The sequence below is a fragment of the Antennarius striatus genome, chromosome 9 (genome assembly GCF_040054535.1).
Source record: "Antennarius striatus isolate MH-2024 chromosome 9, ASM4005453v1, whole genome shotgun sequence".
Taxonomy (NCBI): Eukaryota; Metazoa; Chordata; class Actinopteri; order Lophiiformes; family Antennariidae; genus Antennarius; species Antennarius striatus.
Genome location: NC_090784.1, coordinates 5,007,501 through 5,025,633, shown reverse-complemented (window position 1 = coordinate 5,025,633; position 18,133 = coordinate 5,007,501). Strand labels below are relative to the sequence as shown.

Sequence of the window (18,133 nt, the reverse complement as noted above, 5' to 3'; positions counted from 1 at the left end):
AGGAAGTAGCAAAGATTAGTCAGGATGAAGTGAGGAGGGCATTGAAGAGGATGAAGAGTGGAAAGGCAGTCGGTCCTGATGATATACCTGTAGAGGTATGGAAGGGTCTAGGAGAGGTGGCAGTAGAGTTTCTGACTGGGTTGTTCAACAGGATCTTAGATAGTGAGAAGATGCCTGAGGAATGGAGGAGAAGTGTGCTGGTGCCCATTTTTAAGAACAAGGGAGATGTGCAGAGTTGTAGCAACTACAGAGGAATAAAGCTGATGAGCCATACAATGAAGTTATGGGAAAGAGTAGTGGAAGTTAGACTAAGGGCAGAAGTGAACATTTGTGAGCAGCAGTATGGTTTCATGCCAAAAAAGAGTACTACAGATGCAGTATTTGCTTTGAGGATGTTGATAGAGAAGTACAGAGAAGGCCAGAGGGAGCTGCATTGTGTTTTTGTAGATCTGGAGAAAGCTTATGACAGGGTGCCCAGAGAGGAACTGTGGTATTGTATGAGGGAGTCTGGAGTGGCAGAGAAGTATGTTAGAGAAGTGCAGGACATGTATGAGGACTGTAAGACAGTGGTGAGGTGTGCTGTAGGTGTGACAGAGGAGTTCAAGGTGGAGGTGGGACTGCATCAGGGATCAGTTCTGAGCCCCTTCTTGTTGCTATGGTGATGGACAGGCTGACAGACGAGGTTAGACAGGAATCTCCATGGACTATGATGTTTGCAGATGACATTGTGATCTGCAGTGAAAGCAGGGAACAGGTGGAGGAGAAGCTAGAGAGGTGGAGGTTTGTCCTGGAAAGGAGATGAATGAAGGTTAGCCGCAGTAAGACAGAGTACATGTGTGTGAATGAGAGGGACCCAAGTGGAAGAGTGAGGTTACAGGGAGAAGAGATCAAGAAGGTGGAGGATTTTAAGTACTTAGGGTCAACAATCCAGAGCAATGGAGAGTGTGGAAAAGAGGTGAAGAAGCGTGTCCAGGCAGGATGGAACGGGTGGAGAAAAGTGTCAGGTGTGATGTGTGACAGAAGAGTTTCAGCTGGAATGAAAGGAGAGGCGTGTAAAACTGTGGTGAGAGCAGCGATGTTGTTTGGTCTAGAGACAGTGTGACTGAGGAAAAGACAGGAGACAGAGCAGGAGGTAGCAGAGATGAAGATGCTGAGGTTCTCTCTGGGAGTGACCAGGAAGGACAGGATCAGGAATGAGTACATCAGAGGGACAGCACATGTTAGAGGTTTTGGAGATAAAGTCAGAGAGGCCAGACTGAGATGGTTTGGACATGTCCAGAGGAGAGATAGTGAATATATTGGTAGAAGGATGCTGAGTTTTGAACTGCCAGGCAGGAGACCTAGAGGAAGACCAAAGAGGAGGTTTATGGATGTAGTGAAAGAGGACATGAAGGTAGTTGGTGTGAGAGAAGAGGATGCAAAGGACAGGGCTAGATGGAGGCAATTGATTCGCTGTGGCGACCCCTGAAGGGAAAAGCCGAAAGGAAAAGAAGAAGATAGCAAGATAAATAAATTAGATAATAAAATAATAAAATAAAGCCTCTTCTTTAGCAGCAAATCAGTTATCAAAACAAGCAAAAAGCCAGCCAGTTGTCCAAATATTCCAATCAAATAACAGGCCTTTGATGTATGAAGTTATATTTTGAGTTTAGTTTTATGTACATAATTATCAGTTTCTGTATTGTGCTCCAAACCCTGCTTCCTGGCCAGCTCGTGGTGTGACTCCGTTTTTCCCGACCGCCCTGAACGCAGCATGACCACCAGGCAGGAGCAGCGAGGAGCGGAGCGCAGAGGAGGCGCCGCTTCCTGGACCGACACGGAGCGTGGGAGACGAGCCGTCAGGCTCACACGGGACGGGGCCGGAGCGGACGGGACGCCGGGTATGGCTTCAGTTTGTCTGTGAGGCTCTTCGGCTGGTGGGACAGGCGAGAAGAACACAACCGACTGTAGCGACGTGTGATCGGAGCACTGCGGCCGTGGATGTGAACGCACGGCGGCTCCACAGCCGAGGTGCGCCCCTCTCCTCCATCCCATCCGTTCACCACACAGGTCAGGAATTCTGGACGTCAATGCGTCACAACTGCAGTTTTGTGGATGCAACCTTGAGGCTGACGCAGATGTGTTGGTTTGGTTCCTTATAATAGAGAATACTTTATTTCATCATCTTGTTGGAAACACCTTAAAGTCAGTTCTGCTCACACCTGAAACATTTTTACCTGGATCAGGTGTTTACAGCACATCATTTCCTTCCTCCCTCATTTCCAACTTTCCTGGCTGTCCATCAGAGACATGCAGGTTATTGGGTTTGGGAGTCCAGCAAGGACAGAGAGGCAGTGATTGCAGAGGTTTGACTGATGTCATAGAAATCCTGCCCCACTCCCCCTGAGCACACAACCCCAGCTGTCTGCCCCCCCCCACACAGTGGCAGTCTGTGTGGAGGCAGATTCGGTTCTGAGGTTCCTCCTCTCTGGTCAGGGATGATGCTTTAATCTACGACTAAAACAAATGCAGATGGGTGACCCTGTCACTCTGGGACAGGGACTGCAGTCAAAACCTGGTTTTTGAAGGCTGATACTGATGGGGACGTCTCGTTCTAGTAATAGTTTTTGTGTCATGGATTGTTTGTTTGATGCAAAATGCTATTTAACAGCATCCAAACAATGGTTTAGTCTCTGTTTTTCATGAGAATTAGACAGCATGCGCTCATGAATTATGCAGTTCATTAAAAATCAAACTGCCTCAAATCTGATCATGTGACACAACGCTGATTTATGATAAAGGAAAAGCGGTCCCATCTACTGACCGACCGACCCCAGGGAACGTCAGATGGGTCCAGGCTTTGATGTCTAGGGAAGGGGTCAAGCTGTTTTTAATGTTAGTTTCCATGCTGCCCCCCCCCCCCCCCCCCAGCTGATAAGAGACCTGTTATTTCCCATGTGGATGCATACACAGGACCAGGGCAGGCTTACAGCGCTGTAGGATGATGACTGCAGCTGGCTCAAACGGCCTGTCTGAAAGCAGTGCAGGAGGAGACACCATGACGGGGCAGAAATCCCGGGGGCAGGCTGCCCCACATGCCACCACTGATCGATGGGGTATAATAGAAGAACGCCCCTGGACGTGTTTGTATGTTCTAGTAGGTGTTGATGGTGCCTTCACTGACTGAGCTGAGGCAGAGTTGCCTGACAACTTTAACCGTGGAATGTGTTTAACGCCGACATTTCCTGTGTGACCCATTTGTGGGACTAACTACTGTTATCTAAAGGATTAATGTAAATCCAAGATTATGGGATTGTTTGTTACACTTCCTGTAACTGGACAGGATGATTTCAGACTTTTATTATCCACCTACTTCCGTCCCAGAATATGTAACCGACTAAAGGTGTCAGATTTAAAGTTTTGGTAAAGTTTTCTGAGATACATTTGAATTACATCTATAAAATACATTTTTAATGGATGCCCCTCCAAACGGGGTCTGTAGAGGTTCCCTGGTGGCCCTGGGGCTACTGGTGTCCCCTGGGAACCAGTGGACAGAATCAGTGGAACACCACAGACCCTGAGGTTGTGTCTCAGACTTTATTCCATTCATTTGATCATTCTTACATTGATACAGTATTCTAATTGACTATTTATAGAAATATACCTCTGTGTTTACTTGACTAAACAGCTGAGCGGTGTTGTACACGCTACCTGGCTTGCACACACCTGTACAGGTGGTGACGTCTTCCCATCAGAATGAATGTGGGGCTGCTCGGTTGTTCCTACCTCTGTAAACACACACCTTGTACTTTGACCTTAAAACAACTTAAAAGCCATATCTGAATAACAGACCAGGTGATAGATGGGTAATATGGGAGCACTTAGCTGTAATCGCTCTAACTATTGGACCACTCAGGTTTAAACGGTGATTTATTCGTCTCCCAGCTAACTGGACAGTGACCAGTATCTCTTGGAGGAGTCAAGTCGTCTCAGTTGGTGTAGAAACAGGTGGCAGTGTGGTCAGAATGTCTGGCTGTAGGTGTGTGAACTCTACCAAAGAAGAAGAAGAGTCTTCAACCAACCGGAGAGGCCACCTAAAGCCGTCTCTGCTTTCAGGGACATGAGGGGAGACTGCAGCTCCTGTGAGGGCCCAGCAGGAGGGCGAGGAGCCGCCTGATCCCTCCATCCTCACCTCCCTACATCCGCAGCTCCATCATGACCAGCAGGACTCCCACCCTGAGCAAAGAATGTGGGGCCTCGGCGCCGGGGACCCCAGAGACTGGAGTGGACCCTCGCCCAAAGCCAGATATCTTCTGCAAGCTGTGCCTCAGCGAGCATCCGCTCGCCGCCGCCGTGGAGCTGCAGCGCTGCAGCTGCGTCTTCTGCACGCCGGTAGGAGAAGACGACGTTTACACCACACACAGATCACACACACACACACACACACACACACACACACACACACACACACACACACACACACACTCATTCTGGAGCTTCAGCAGCAGCAGTCGTGCACCAACAGGCTATTTTTAGTGAAAACACAGTGTGATCATCCTCTGATCATGTTGCTCGAGCTGTTAGCCAACCTCTGTAGGCGGGGAGGGTTTCACTGGGATGATCCACCAGAAAACTTTTCTCTGGGCAATTTAGCTAAATGTCCAGCAGCCAGTTTTTAGACATGGATAGTCCTCGTTGTTGCAGTAGAACTTCCTGTTTTCACATCTTAAAAATAGATCCTCCGATGTTACAGCTTTAGTGAAATGAAGCCGTTTCAACACATTGACTTTCATCTTCCTTAGAAAAAATTGTTGCATTAATGAAAGTTGATTTCGCTCCTTAAATCAGAGTGTGACTGCTAGAATACAGAGGGGGGGTGTTTTTAAAAGGCAGGAGAACCTGAGCCGACAGGGATCACGTGTGTCTGGAGGGAATCAACCCTCCGATGTGTGTCAGGGCCCTCCTCAGCGGTTGCTCCGATTGTGGCAAGTGTTAATATCCGTCCGGGCAAGCAAAGACGTCAATGTTGCACGCATGAGGTCACACGCACACGCACACACACACACACACACACACACACACAAACACACTTGAATTCAATAAATGCTGCTTATCAGTTGGACATTTTATGAAGCTGGAAGGTCTCCGCTCCGGCCCGAGAGCACGGCCCGTGCACTTTTCTTGTTCCAGATCAGTTTGTGGGCGACCGGTACGTCACACTTTGTGTTGAAGACACAACGAGAGCAGGTCGGCCCGAGACGAGCTGAGAAACATGTGTCAGACTTCTATGAGGAATTCATTCTTTTCATCATTCACTGAAAATAGCCGGTTCTGTTCCTAGAAACTGTGTGTTTTTGTGGAACCTTTACGTAATTCTTTTACACTTCTGTGTTTCGTGGCCCCGGATGATGCATTAATAATCGGAACTGGTGTTTTTGTGGTGGTTAGTTGTCTCTGGTGACAGGTCCATTGGGGTTTCTTTCTCTCTTTTGTTTGTCAGGAGTTGTTTATTTGCGTTGGTTTTCACCCGTGGCTGACAGTCAGGTTACTCCATGATGTTTTATCAAGAGAATTTCTCATGCTTCATGTGTTGCTTCTCCCTGTCTGCAGTGCCTGCAGCAGTATGTTCAGCTGGCCATCGTGGAGGGTGGGGGGGCACCCATCACCTGCCCAGATATGGCCTGTCAGAAGACTGGAGAGCTGCTGGACTCTGAGGTACACCCTGTTGAAAACCAGCGACACAAACATGAACACATTTTCTAATCCTTCCTTAAATGTCAGAGGGGGTGACCACGCCTGTTTGTTTACCGCCCACGGCACCGAAGTCAAACCTCAAATCATTTGTGTGCTCGTTGAGACGTGTGAACTAGATTAACTCTCATGGAGTGATGTGAGAATCACGTTCATCCAGCTGTCAGGACCTGTGTGTGTGTGTGTGTGTGTGTGTGTGTGTGTGTGTGTGTGTGTAAAGGCTTGCTGCTTTGCACACAGTGAACACAACACGGACAAACCGTCTTCCTCGGCTCCTCATTAGTCACACTTTTCTTCTTTGAACAAACCTACATGAAGACTCTTCAGGAAGATCCTCTGAGCTCATTTGAATTAGATTTGAGTTTAGAATGTCTGTCAATAACCAGGCAGCTGTTCCACGTACATTTATTTTAAAGCAAACGTCTGCAGTGTTTGCAATCCTTTGCTTTATGTCAGAAGTTAAAACAGCAGCACAAAAGCAAAGCTTCAGGATAAATCGACTGATTTCTGTTTCACCACTTTTATTCTTACTTCCAAGAAACTGATTTTTAATGATTTTAATATTTAAAGAGATGTAACAGTGATCTTAACCCCCTGTCTCTCTGTGGGATCACAGATAGCGATCTTGGCTGCAGAGGACCAGGCGGAGCTGTACCAACGCCTGAAGTTTGAGAGAGGTAGGTATTGTTGTGTGGGCATGGTGCTGACTGGTGGCCGGCAGCAGGCTATTTCAGGTCACACTGCAGTTGGAGGCATTAACCTAAGCAGCCCTGGGGAGGCCTGGGCTCCACATGCCTGGGATAACATGGGGCCTGGTGCCCTTTATTCCCTCCTTCAGGGTTTAGGACTTTCACTTAAACCAAGCAGTACCGCATTGAATTCCAGGATGCTTCAGGAGACTTCTAGATTTCTACTCAGATCATAAATAAAGAATCTTTACGTGCGGGTAACTTCCTGTGTGTGTAGCTGCTTGAGCCACGAGGCTATTATGACGAAATTAAACAGAATGACATTAATAGATAATCTCAGATTTATTTACCTGGTACTCATGTTTTTATTTTTTTTCTTCTTTTTTACTTCTGCAGTTCAGTTTGAAGCCAATAGTTATTGTTTACTGTCACCGTAAATTACGACACTCATTATACTGGAAGTATAGAGGGCAAAGTGCAGGTTGTTCTGTAAAGGTCTCTGATTCTGTTCTGATTTTCTTGTTCTGATTCACAAAGTAAAGAGCAAGTTTTGTTGTGAAATAGAGGCTTTTTTTTTTTTTTTTTTTTTTTTTTTTGAAATTGAATTTTTGTTCAGTCGTCCTCATAAACTGCCTGGAATGTGCTCCGTAGATAACGGTAACAGAGATAACGTGATCCCACCACACAGTGGTTACATGTTTTAGTCGTGGGACTGCAAGGGTCATTCCGTCCAGCAGTTCAGTGTGGACTCAAATATTTTTTTTTAAGGGGTGAGGTGAAATACGTTCTAGTATCTAATACCGATAACATAACCATGTTTGGAGTCTTAAAATAATTTCACAAGCTGCACACCTGAGCGGAGTATGCATTTCTAGAACAGGTCAAACACGTTAAATATTTCATGATTACATAACTATTGACATTCCCCTCAGACTCAGGTACTTCCTGTTAAATGCTGCTGTGCAACAGTTAGCATGCTAAATTAAAATGGAGCTTATGTTAATCACCTGATACACACAAGTTCATTACCATTGTCATTAGGAGTGTTTGGATACAGTGACTTCAACTCACAGCCCAAAAATGATGGGTTTCATACACCTGAGACTTTATTTTTAAGACTTTTGGGTTTGTAACACCCTCAAAGTGTTAGAAAGTAAAATTTTCTTGTATTACTGCCCCCCCAAAAAAATCAAGAAAATGATCCTGATAAACCAAACAACAAACAAATGAACTTGAATGAACTCATGTCTGTATCAGGTGTAATTATATGAAACTATATGAGAAAGTGGACCCTCACATCTACTCAATGAGCGCCTCAACAACTCACATCCCTTCTCTTGTTCCTGCAGGAGTGAAGCTGGATCCCAGTAAAGCCTGGTGTCCGGTGCTGCGGTGCCAGGCGGTGTGCAGCCTGCAGCCGAGCACCGAGGGCCAACCCACCGCTGTTCCCTGCCCCGCCTGTAACGCCGTCTTCTGCTCGGGGTGCAGAGGGCCGTGGCAGGACAGTCACACCTGCCCCGAGCAGCAGCCCATGATGTCACCCTCCCACGACGGGAGGTCAGTGGTCAGGTCTAGAACGGGAAATTGTGTTTTCATAGTGGCATGAAAAAATGTAGAGTCACATACAGGGTTCTCTCTGGGTTCTCCGGCTTCCTCCCACCTCCAAAAAACATGAGGCGTAGGTGAAGTGATCGCACCTAGGCGTGAGTGTATGTGTTTGTCCTTCATGTGGCCCTGCGATGAACCGGCATCTCGTCCGAGGTGTTCCCTGCCTTTCGCCTGTACACAACGGTGGGACGGGCTGCTCTGTGTTCATTGTTGTGCAGCCTCAGGGTGCGTCTCTGTCAGACGGACTGATGTCATTGGACACCTGCTGACTTGTATTGGAATTCTATTGTCTCTGGGCCAAAGTGAAGGGGGTGGGAACGAGCCGGTTTGCACGCGGTGCAATGTCGTGATCAATCCCATGAGCACAATCTGTCAGCAACTAGTCGTGTCAGCTGAGATGTTTCCCTCAGGTGATGGAGACCGCACGAGTTCTAAATGAGGAGTAAATATTAATCTTTCATTTGACAGGCGTCGGGAAACAATCATTCTAATAAGTAATGATGTGGTCTGTCTGCCGGCTGGGGAAATAAAGATTTATTCGCTAAACAGTAAGTCAACACAACTCTATAAGTGTTGGATTACAGTCTGTGGTTCAGCGGTACGCCCTCCACTCAGCAGGAGGTTCCATTTCCAGCTATTAGGCAAGAGACTGTGTCAAAACTCCTCTCTATGGTGATCCCGAATGTGAGCTCCTCATCCCAGGATAAAATAAAAAGCTAAATAAAGATTGAACACTCTGCTTGGAGAACTTTGAAGCCTGAATGGCTCCATCCAATGCCACCCCTGTTAACCGTCCTGTCCTCTCCGCACACACAGAGCGCGCTCCGACAGCGACGCCGACCCGCCCATCAAGCAGTGTCCCATGTGTGGCGTCTACATCGAGAGAAACCAGGGCTGTGCACAGATGCTGTGTAAAAGCTGCAAACATACTTTCTGCTGGTATTGTCTGCAGAATCTGGATGTGAGTCTACAAGACATTTTTAATAACTGTGAAACCCAATGCGTGTTACTAAAGGAACTGTACTCCTAATCTTCTGTTTAGATTGTGTTGATAATCTCTAACCAGGTTCAAATGGCAGCCTCTGCTCCTCTGCGCCGGCTGATGTTGTGTTCGGACATGTTTTGTAATTGCAGGGGGATATTTTCCTGAGACATTACGATAAAGGGCCCTGCAGGAACAAGCTGGGACACTCCCGGGCTTCGGTTATGTGGAACAGAACGCAGGTGAGGACATGAAGCAGACAGTGGAAGCAGACACAGCATTAATGAGAGGCTTGTGGCCGACGCTGCCTTTGTCTGACAGCATTAACCTGCTGGAGCCAAGCATCCGATCGGCGGTAGGTTACTTCATGCACGGGTTTGATTTTAGTGAAACCGTGCCGTCACACCATCAGGATCGGATGTTAATGATTCTGGACTCTTTCCAAGCTGCTGTTCAGTTCCCAGAGTGTCGACGTGCAGGACAGTAAAATCAATCAACCTGGTTTATCTCACATTAGTGATAATCTAATCTAAAACAAACTCATTCACCGTCAGACTTTAAGAAACACTCATAAGTTTTGATTCGCCCATATGCCGCTCCATTTATTGAAAAATGCCCAATGAGTTAGCTCATTGTTGTCGTGCACCAGTGTGTCCAATCAGTCGTGATCAGTGATAAATCCAAACTAATTCTAGCACTAATCTCAAATTCCTTCCCTTTAATGACGTACTTTGAACGGTCACAGCCGGCGGTTCGGCCTACTTTATTTCCTCTTGCTCTGCTGCTGTAATCACATGCAAAGTATCATGTTTCATTGGCAGCCTACATATTACATCTCAGTGTTTCTGTTCCTTGCAAAACAACTCATGACAGACGTGGTTCCACCCTCGCCCAACAGGTCCTGTAGCTTTTTGCAATCTGTTTGTTTCTACTGCTCTAATTCCCTCTCAGCTGCCCCAAAACGCTGCTGGTGTTACCTTACATTGAAACTCAGGGCGTCCTCTACATCCAGTGGACTCCAACCCCCCCGGGTCGTGGACCGGTACCAGTCCGTGGGTCAATCAGTATCAGTCCATGGGTGTACCGGGTGGCAGAGAAAGAAAACAGAACTTAACAGAACATTATTTCTGATCTGATTCTGAACAAAGTTTTGTTTTTAAATGATTGGATTCTCTCCTCCACATCTGTCTCAGAGTCACTCTTGACCCTTGTCAAGATGCTTGCCTCGGTCACATGACTACCTTCTTAATGGGGAAGCTCCGGCTGCTAACACAGAATACATTACTGCTAAAAAAAAAAATGAACAAAATAAGAACATTAGATTTAAATTTAAACCTCAATTCTGTATGAAATGAAATCCTGTTTGAGTTAGAGAAAATAGATTGACCCAAAACGTGTTCGTTTATTGTTGTTGTTGTTGTTGTTTTCACTTCTTCATTCTCTCATGAAGCTCATTATTATAGTAGATAAATGTCGAGACATTGTGCAATTATTTTATTCAGAGGTGTCGTCTTTGTTTTTTATAAAGACATCACGACCACGAAGCTTCATGGATGTGTGCAAATGAAAAAGGAACGTATAGAAGTCATTCTTGCTGAGTCGAATGTTTAGTTATGTAAAAAAAACCCAAAGGTGGTGGTGGGTCTGGTACTGTATGATCTAAGGACGACAGATTTCTACACTGCTATCACCTTGACTAGTAAAATCCAGCAGCATACCACTAGAGCGCAAACAGATAAAATGTCCTGTACTGAACATGACCAAACTGATCGCTCAGACACTGAAGGGCCAAGTCAAGCACAATCAAGAGAGATGTCTGAGATGAAGGTCGGGCCGAAATATGAGTCCAAACTCTTTACATAATAATGACAGAGCAAAGAGTATGGGAAAGAATGTTTCTTTGGACAAATGAAGTGTAATATGTGACAAAGAGCTGATGACCCAGTCAGAATCTCATTGTAATGGTTCTAGATCGAGACTACATTACCCACATGCGCCACAAGTTCAAATTGGAGTACAATTCACATTTTCAATCCTTAAACAGAAAAAAGAAGTTCAGTAAAATTTTGATCATGGTGTGAAAATATCGATCATGGTTGGAGTTGTTGATCGCTCTCTTCTGAATAATCACTGCAGCAGTCATTGTGTTTATAGTGAAAGAAGCTGTAAACGGAGCGTGTGTGTGTGTGTGTGTGTGTGTGTTGTCCTTCAGGTGGTGGGTATCCTCGTGGGGATTAGCATCGTAGTGCTGGTCACCTCGCCGCTCCTCCTTGTGGCCTCGCCGTGCATCCTCTGCTGTGTTTGCAAGCCCTGCAGCAGGAAGGAGAAGAAGAAGAGGAAGAAGGATCCCGGCCAGCCAGACTCCTCTTCATCATAACGGCCTGGGATTCGTCCAGCAAACACACTAGAGCCAGGAAATGCTGCACGGTGTAATGATGGACTACACACACACACACACACACACACACGCACACACAGTGGAGTGTGTTTTCATGACTGGTCAGTGGTGACTCTGAGAGAGTGCTGCTCAAACGCCGCTCTTAAATAACGGTGTGTACTTCATACGTCAGACTTGTAAATATGAGGCCAATGAATGCAGGTTAGTCACCTTCAGTAGATGTTTTCAGATGCACAACAGATAGAGGGGGGAGGACGGCGTCTGTGGGACACACACAGACACACACACACACGCACACACACTTTCACACTTTCAATTCGAAGTGCAATGCCACCCTCATGTGCCAGATGTCATGATGCCAAACCAGAGGTGTTAGGTGCTCAAGTGCCTCGCTCTCCAGTGCCTGGTTCTTGGTTCTGTTTGCTTTGCCTTCCATTCTGTCTTTTATCTTATGCAAAAAATGTTCGCATAATGAAAATCAGGATTACACAGGGTTGTAAATCCCTTAGCAATGCAAAACATTTCTTCATTATGGGCGAAGGCAAACCGTGTCCTGAATGTACTGTCCGATCTGTATTAACATGAGTTATGATAGGGCTTCAGTGGTGCACAGAAAGCTTTTCTACTGCACAAATTTGTTGGTTCCACCCTGCATACAGTTCGTTCTAGACCAAAGGCTCTAAAGGAGGATGTGTGCTTTTCTAAAGTCTGTTCAAATGTATTTATGGGTTAAATGTGTGCAAATTCTGATATTACGTCTATATTTCTGTTGATGTTTCTGCATCTGATGTTTTATAAAAGCACGATTGTAGCTGAAATAAAGATGCATCAGATGCTAGCGGGTTCATGTTTTTGTTTCCTCCACCAAATAGGTCGTGTTTTCCTCAGCGCTGGTTTGTCTGTTAGCAGCGTTAAATAAAACGAACTTGATGGATTCTGGTTGAACTTTGTGAGAGTTGGACAGAGAAGAACCGTCACATTCTGGAGAGGGTCCATCCATCCGTCCGTCTGTACATCCATCCATCCTTTATCAAAGGATTTTAGGATCGTCTTTGTCGCGTACACACAAACTACTTGATGTCTGCACTCTCCTTTGAAGAAATATTGTTTTCCTTGAATAAAAATCAAATCAATTCTGATAAAAATAGGATAGCAAATGTAGGGTTTTTTTAAGCAGTCATATCATGAGGGTCGACCTACTTCAATGCTGCTTCTGCTACTAGAAGCAATGACATCATAGGGAAACTTGAGTCACCATAGCGGTTTGTTTTTTTTTGTTTGTGTAGTACATTTGAAAACTTTAAAAACAAAAACACAGGGTGTAAAAAAACGACATCATTAAAAACAAAATATAATAAACTGAAATATAAATTTAATATAGAGTATATTATCCAGAATCTACTTAAATGAAAAGGCAGGGACCCTGAGACCATTTATGAAGTCAAACTGAATGCAGCAGGAAAAATATTTGAATCAACATTTGTATTTTCATATGTGTTTGTTTTGTTAAAGATCGCAAAACACGATCGCTGTTTTTATTTATCGTGTACAAACAACGATTTTAAATAATTAACAGGATTGACCAAACCTTTGAACCAAAACTCTGACGTCATCTGCATTCAAACGCCTTAACAAACCAAAGCACTCAAAGTTCCGTCTTCTCCTGAATGCATCTCTTTCAAGAGCCACCGTCGTGGCGCCCCCTGGTGGCTGCGGTGGGGCTGAACAGTCGTTCTACTGTAGTCCGCGTTGGAAAGAGGTGTGTGACGTCAGAGGAACTTGTCGACGGGTCCTGTTGGCCTTTGGCCAGAAGGAAGTTGGCTTTTTGTCCTCATTCTAACTTTGTAGGGTAAAAAACAAAACAAAACAAACACACACACACACACACACACACACACACACACACACACACACACACACACACACACACACACACACACACACACACATACCGACTTCCACGGGACACGTCAGTGTTTTAACGCAGCGACCGAGCTGCCAGAAAGCACCACGTGGACCTCAGGCACACAACAAACGAACTGTCACCTGTGTGTGTGTGTGTGTGTGTGTGTGTGTGTGTGTGTGTGTGTGTGTGTGTGTGTGTGTGTGTGTGTGTGTGTGTGTGGGTGTGTGCTTGCGCGCCCATCATTAGTGAGCAGAATTTAAGAGTTCGCTTCCTCAGGAAAAACACTGACAAGAAGGACATGGGAGTATAGAGATCTATAATGATAATGATAATTCAAACTTTATTGATCCCCAGAGGGGAAATTCTCTAAGAAAATACAATATGTGTGTGTGTGTGTGTGTGTGTTCAGTGAAATCTTTATCTCATGATTACTGAAAAAGTTACTTTTCCACGGTAAACGGTGTTCTGAAAGTGTGTGTTCTGCCAGTGGTACAGGACAGGTTCAGTATTGACTTTCTCAGATCCTAATTATTTTTAGCGACACCTGGTGGCGCCAACAGGGAACTACAGCCTCTGTCTGACAAAGCGGCGCCTCGTCTCCGGCTCAGTCCTCACCGAGGAAACGTAGCAGCGATCCAGACATGGCAGCGCAGGAGGAGTTCTTCACAGGTCAGTCTGTTTCAACGCTAAAACATAAAACCGACTGTTGTCTTTGTTTGTTTGTAGGAACACAGAATGGTCGGTGTGAGACTGTCGGTAAACAGAGGGGGCCTTGTCAGGGAGTGAGGCGCCCACACTGGAACCACCGCCTCTCTGCCAAACTTCTGAGGTGTTTGTCAGAGACTGCTTCATGACATGAACACAGCAGCAGTTTGACACTCCCAGCAGGAAAACAGTCCTGAAATATACCCTGAGATTACATTTGTAGTGTTTGATGTCACAGTCTTGGATTCTTTAAACCTGTCTTTCTGCAGGCATTCCCAGGATTCCATACCAGCCCAGTGCTCAGGCTGCAGAGGTCATGTGTTTCAAACACTACAATGCAGCAGAGGTAGGAGTCACACGCAAACAGTCATGTGGGATCACAGGGACACGCTGTGTTTGTTCTACATTGTCTGTACTTTATTAGGTTCAGAGTACATGTCAGGTGTGACAGCTGATCACAGGTCAGTGTTCCTGTGTGCAGGTGCTGATGGGGAGGAAGATGGAGGACTGGTTGAGGTTCTCCGTGTGCTACTGGCACTCCTTCTGTGGAACTGGTACTGTAGGACTGCTGGAAGCCCTGATCCAGCTCTGAGGTTCAGGTTGTTCTGAGTAAATGAAAGAACCGGTTCCTGAGGATCAGGCCATGCATCAGATGATAGTCATAAATCAATCAATCAACTTTTATTTATATAGTGCTTAATCACATCTGAAGACATTTCTAAGCACTTTACAGATAGAAAGCCAACAATGCCCTCCAGAGAGAGCATAAGCGATCGTGGCGGGGAAAAACTCCCCCATTGAGTAAGAAACTCCGGGCAGGACCCAGGCTCCAGAGGGTGGTCATCTGCCTTGACCTGTTGGTTGGAAAACAGAAATACATTGGGGAGAGAGATAGGTCAAGTAAAAGAGAAAGAGAGAGCGAGAGAGTGGCAGACAGACCAGTTTGAGTTTAATGTCCACAGTGCTGTTGCTGAATTGGGGGCGGGATTTCCAGGCCTTTCGATATCCTGTCTTCCATCCGCGTTCTCCACCTGTGGAACGGAGGCACAAAGACAGCAGCAGTATCGTGCAGACAGAGAGTGTGGTTTGACAGTAATAATACATTTTGGGAGCATAGAAAGATAAAGAAGTGACAGAAGCTTCAGAGTATCTCCCTTTAACGGGAGAGACATAGAAAAATACCCTCAGCAGCCTAGGCCTATAGCAGCATATCTAGTGGGGTGAGTGTTATTTCTAATAATAGGTTCTATCAAAAAGGAGGGTTTTTAGTCTACTCTTAAATAAGCTGAGAGAGTCTGCCCCCCGGACTGAAGCTGGGAGATCGTTCCAGAGTAAAGGGGCCAGATAGCTGAAGCTTCTGCCTCCTGTTCTACTCTTAAAAACCCGACGGGTTGCCAGAAATCCTGCAATCCTCGGATCTAAGGGCCCTGGGTGGGTGATATACTTCAATAAGATCTTCAATGTAAGATGGAGCCTTACAGTGGAGAGCTTTATGTGTGATCATTGTATTCTATAATTAATCGGGAGCCAATGAAGTGACGCTAGGACAGGAGAGATGTGTTCTCTCCTCCCAGTTCGGGTCAGTAAGCGGGCGTCTGCATTCTGAACTAACTGTAGAGTCCTAATAGAGGAGTTAGAACAGCCTGATAATAAGGAATTGCAGTAATCCAATCTAGAAGTAACAAAGGCATGAATGATTTTCTCTGCGTCTTTAAAGGACTTTAGCAATATTTCGCAAGTGAAAGAAGGCTGTCCGGGATACAGACGTGATATGAGAATTAAAGGACAGAATGAAAGCGTTGGGCGTGATTGTTGGCTTCATCAGGTTCCTTCTACCCACAAGTTACTCCTGCCTGCAGAAACAAACTGAACTGATCACTAAGGATGTTTTGTGTGAAGTAAGCCTTTCCTAGTTTACGTTCAGAAACTTTTCTCAGGAGCTGATCCTTTCGGGTTTCCAACCCTCCCCCGGCCCTGGAATGATGGTACTCCTATGGAAGCAGCCAAGAAGCGACTCCGAGCTGCTTTTGAGTTTTTCACCAAGCTTGGTGTGAGTGAAATTGCCTCCTTTTGATACCAAACATCACGGTTACATGCAGACCGAGCACACTTTACCTCCGTTGTGACATCTGTTTTTTTGCTACAGGTGAAATACTACACGTTCCATGACAGGTACGGTTTACAAACTCTTGAGCGAAGTGGTGAGTAAAGTATTACTCCGGTAGTGAATGTATGCCACTGTATGTCCCCTGTTGCCCACAGAGACATGGCCCCTGAAGGCACCACCCTGGAAGAGTCCAACAGGAACCTGGATGAAATAACGGACCTGGCTCTCCAGCTGCAGGGCCTGACCGGGGTCAAGGTGCTGTGGGTCACCTGCAACCTCTTTGCCCACCAAAGGTGTTTAATGTGATACTACAATAGGGTCCCTTTAGTGAAGCCTGTGTCTCCTCAGACAAACATGATGCCCCCCCTCCTGTTGCTGTTACAGGTACATGAACGGTGCAGCCACTAACCCTGACTGTCATGTTCTGGCCTACGCCGGCGCTCAGGTCAAAAAGGGGCTCGAGATTGCCAAGAAGCTGGGGGCAGAAAACTTTGGTAAGGCTTGATGGTGACGTGTGTAATCCACACAGCCCACCGATAAAGTTTTGTCTCCTCAGTGTTCTGGGGGGGGAGGGAAGGATTCCATTCCATCCATAACACGGATGTTGCTGCTGAGCTGAAGCACATGGCCGACTTCTTCAAGATGGCAGTCAGTAAGTGTTCAGACGAAGACTGGATGGAGCAGAGCTTTGGTCGGTTTGTGTCTCACCCTCTTATGTTGTGTCTTGACGTTTGTCACTAGAGTACAAAGAGCAGATTGGGTTGAAGTGTCAGTTCCTCATTGAGCCCAAGCCGAAGGAGCCGTGCAAACACCAGTATGACTACGGTAAAGTTCTTTATTTCATTATAAAAAAGACAAATATTATTCGCCATCTGTTGTTCACGTGTCGCTGTTTCCTTTAGATGCAATGAGTGTCATAGCCTTCCTGAAGCATTATGGTCTGGAGGGCCACTTCAAGTTGAACATCGAGCCCAACCACACCACCCTGGCAGGACACGCCTACGAGCACGATGTCATCATGGCGTCTGCGTGAGACATGTTGACTGTTTGCAGATGTTTGACTTCGTCAGAAAGAACAACATCCACACCGACTGTAACCGACTGTCTGTTCGCTGCTGCGCAGATTCGGCATGCTGGGCTCCGTCGACTCCAACACCGGCTCTCCTGACCTGGGGTGGGACACAGACCAATTTCCCATGGACATCAGAAACACCACTTTGGTGATGAAGGTGAGCTGAATTGGAGCCGGAGATTATTGGTAAAGGCATCTGTGACGTATTTGTGAAGAGGATCATCCAAACACAAACACCAACATGGAGCAACGTTAGCATTTGTTTGGGTGTGACTCTGGCCACCATCTCCCTATCTTCCCTAGGATAGAAACCGTTTTCGTAGAACCAGGTTCAGATTAGGTCCAAGCTCATCAATTTTGCATAGATGTCAGAGGTCACAATACAACGCTCCTATAAAGGTCAAACAAATATTCCTATTGTTCACTCTCGTGTCTCAACCAGCCTGCTGCTCGGAGAAAGATTTTCTTCAAAGCTTTATAATTTTTCACTTCAATAATAGTAATTGCCTCCTTATGTTGTAGAAAGACATTTTCCAAAACGCCATATTTCTGTGTATGTGATGTTCCAACACCTCGACACCTGTGACTTACAGACTGGTGCGGTCTATATATTGATTGTACACTTTTGACAGAAAGCCCTCGGCTGACTTTAGTAGTAGCTGAGATGAGAGCAGTGATCTAGGAACCAGCTTCTTCTTTGTATCTCATTTTCTGCAGACCATCGTGGAACAGGGGGGCCTGCAGCCAGGAGGCCTGAACTTCGATGCGAAGGTGCGCAGGGAGTCCACAGACCTGGAGGACCTGTTCATCGCTCACATCGGAGCCATGGACGCCTTTGCGAGGGGCCTGAGAAATGCTGTTCGTATCATTGAGGAGGGGCTCATTGCTGGTTTGGTGAAGGTGAGTTTGTAGGAGCCAGGAAGGCACTGCTTCAGT

At 46.1% G+C, this 18,133-nt stretch overlaps 2 protein-coding genes across 3 annotated transcripts in view; both read left to right on the top strand.

Annotated features, from left to right (window-relative positions):
- Positions 1–1,756: 1,756 nt before the first annotated feature.
- On the top strand, positions 1,757–12,330 carry rnf144b (ring finger protein 144B). Of its 2 annotated transcripts, none has more exons than XM_068324521.1 (8): positions 1,757–2,010; positions 4,096–4,371; positions 5,590–5,694; positions 6,347–6,407; positions 7,769–7,976; positions 8,844–8,988; positions 9,162–9,251; positions 11,222–12,330. In XM_068324521.1, the coding sequence occupies exons 2-8, from the start codon at positions 4,195–4,197 to the stop codon at positions 11,384–11,386; spliced, it is 951 nt and encodes a 316-aa protein (XP_068180622.1). In that variant the 5' UTR covers positions 1,757–2,010; positions 4,096–4,194; the 3' UTR covers positions 11,387–12,330. The 2 variants fall into 2 exon arrangements, with proteins under 2 accessions (XP_068180622.1, XP_068180621.1); XM_068324520.1 differs by having other exon boundaries at positions 1,758–2,049; positions 11,222–12,329.
- A 1,534-nt stretch (positions 12,331–13,864) lies between these two features.
- Positions 13,865–18,133, top strand: part of LOC137601318 (uncharacterized) — a 5,089-nt gene continuing 820 nt past the window's right edge. The window contains exons 1-12 of the mRNA XM_068323465.1: positions 13,865–13,982; positions 14,288–14,364; positions 14,500–14,572; positions 15,956–16,068; positions 16,165–16,190; positions 16,281–16,418; positions 16,510–16,619; positions 16,682–16,777; positions 16,867–16,950; positions 17,028–17,154; positions 17,249–17,354; positions 17,915–18,097. Of these exons, the coding sequence (XP_068179566.1) occupies positions 13,955–13,982; positions 14,288–14,364; positions 14,500–14,572; positions 15,956–16,068; positions 16,165–16,190; positions 16,281–16,418; positions 16,510–16,619; positions 16,682–16,777; positions 16,867–16,950; positions 17,028–17,154; positions 17,249–17,354; positions 17,915–18,097 (1,161 nt within the window). The 5' untranslated portion in view covers positions 13,865–13,954. The remainder of the gene's footprint in view (positions 13,983–14,287; positions 14,365–14,499; positions 14,573–15,955; positions 16,069–16,164; positions 16,191–16,280; positions 16,419–16,509; positions 16,620–16,681; positions 16,778–16,866; positions 16,951–17,027; positions 17,155–17,248; positions 17,355–17,914; positions 18,098–18,133) is intronic.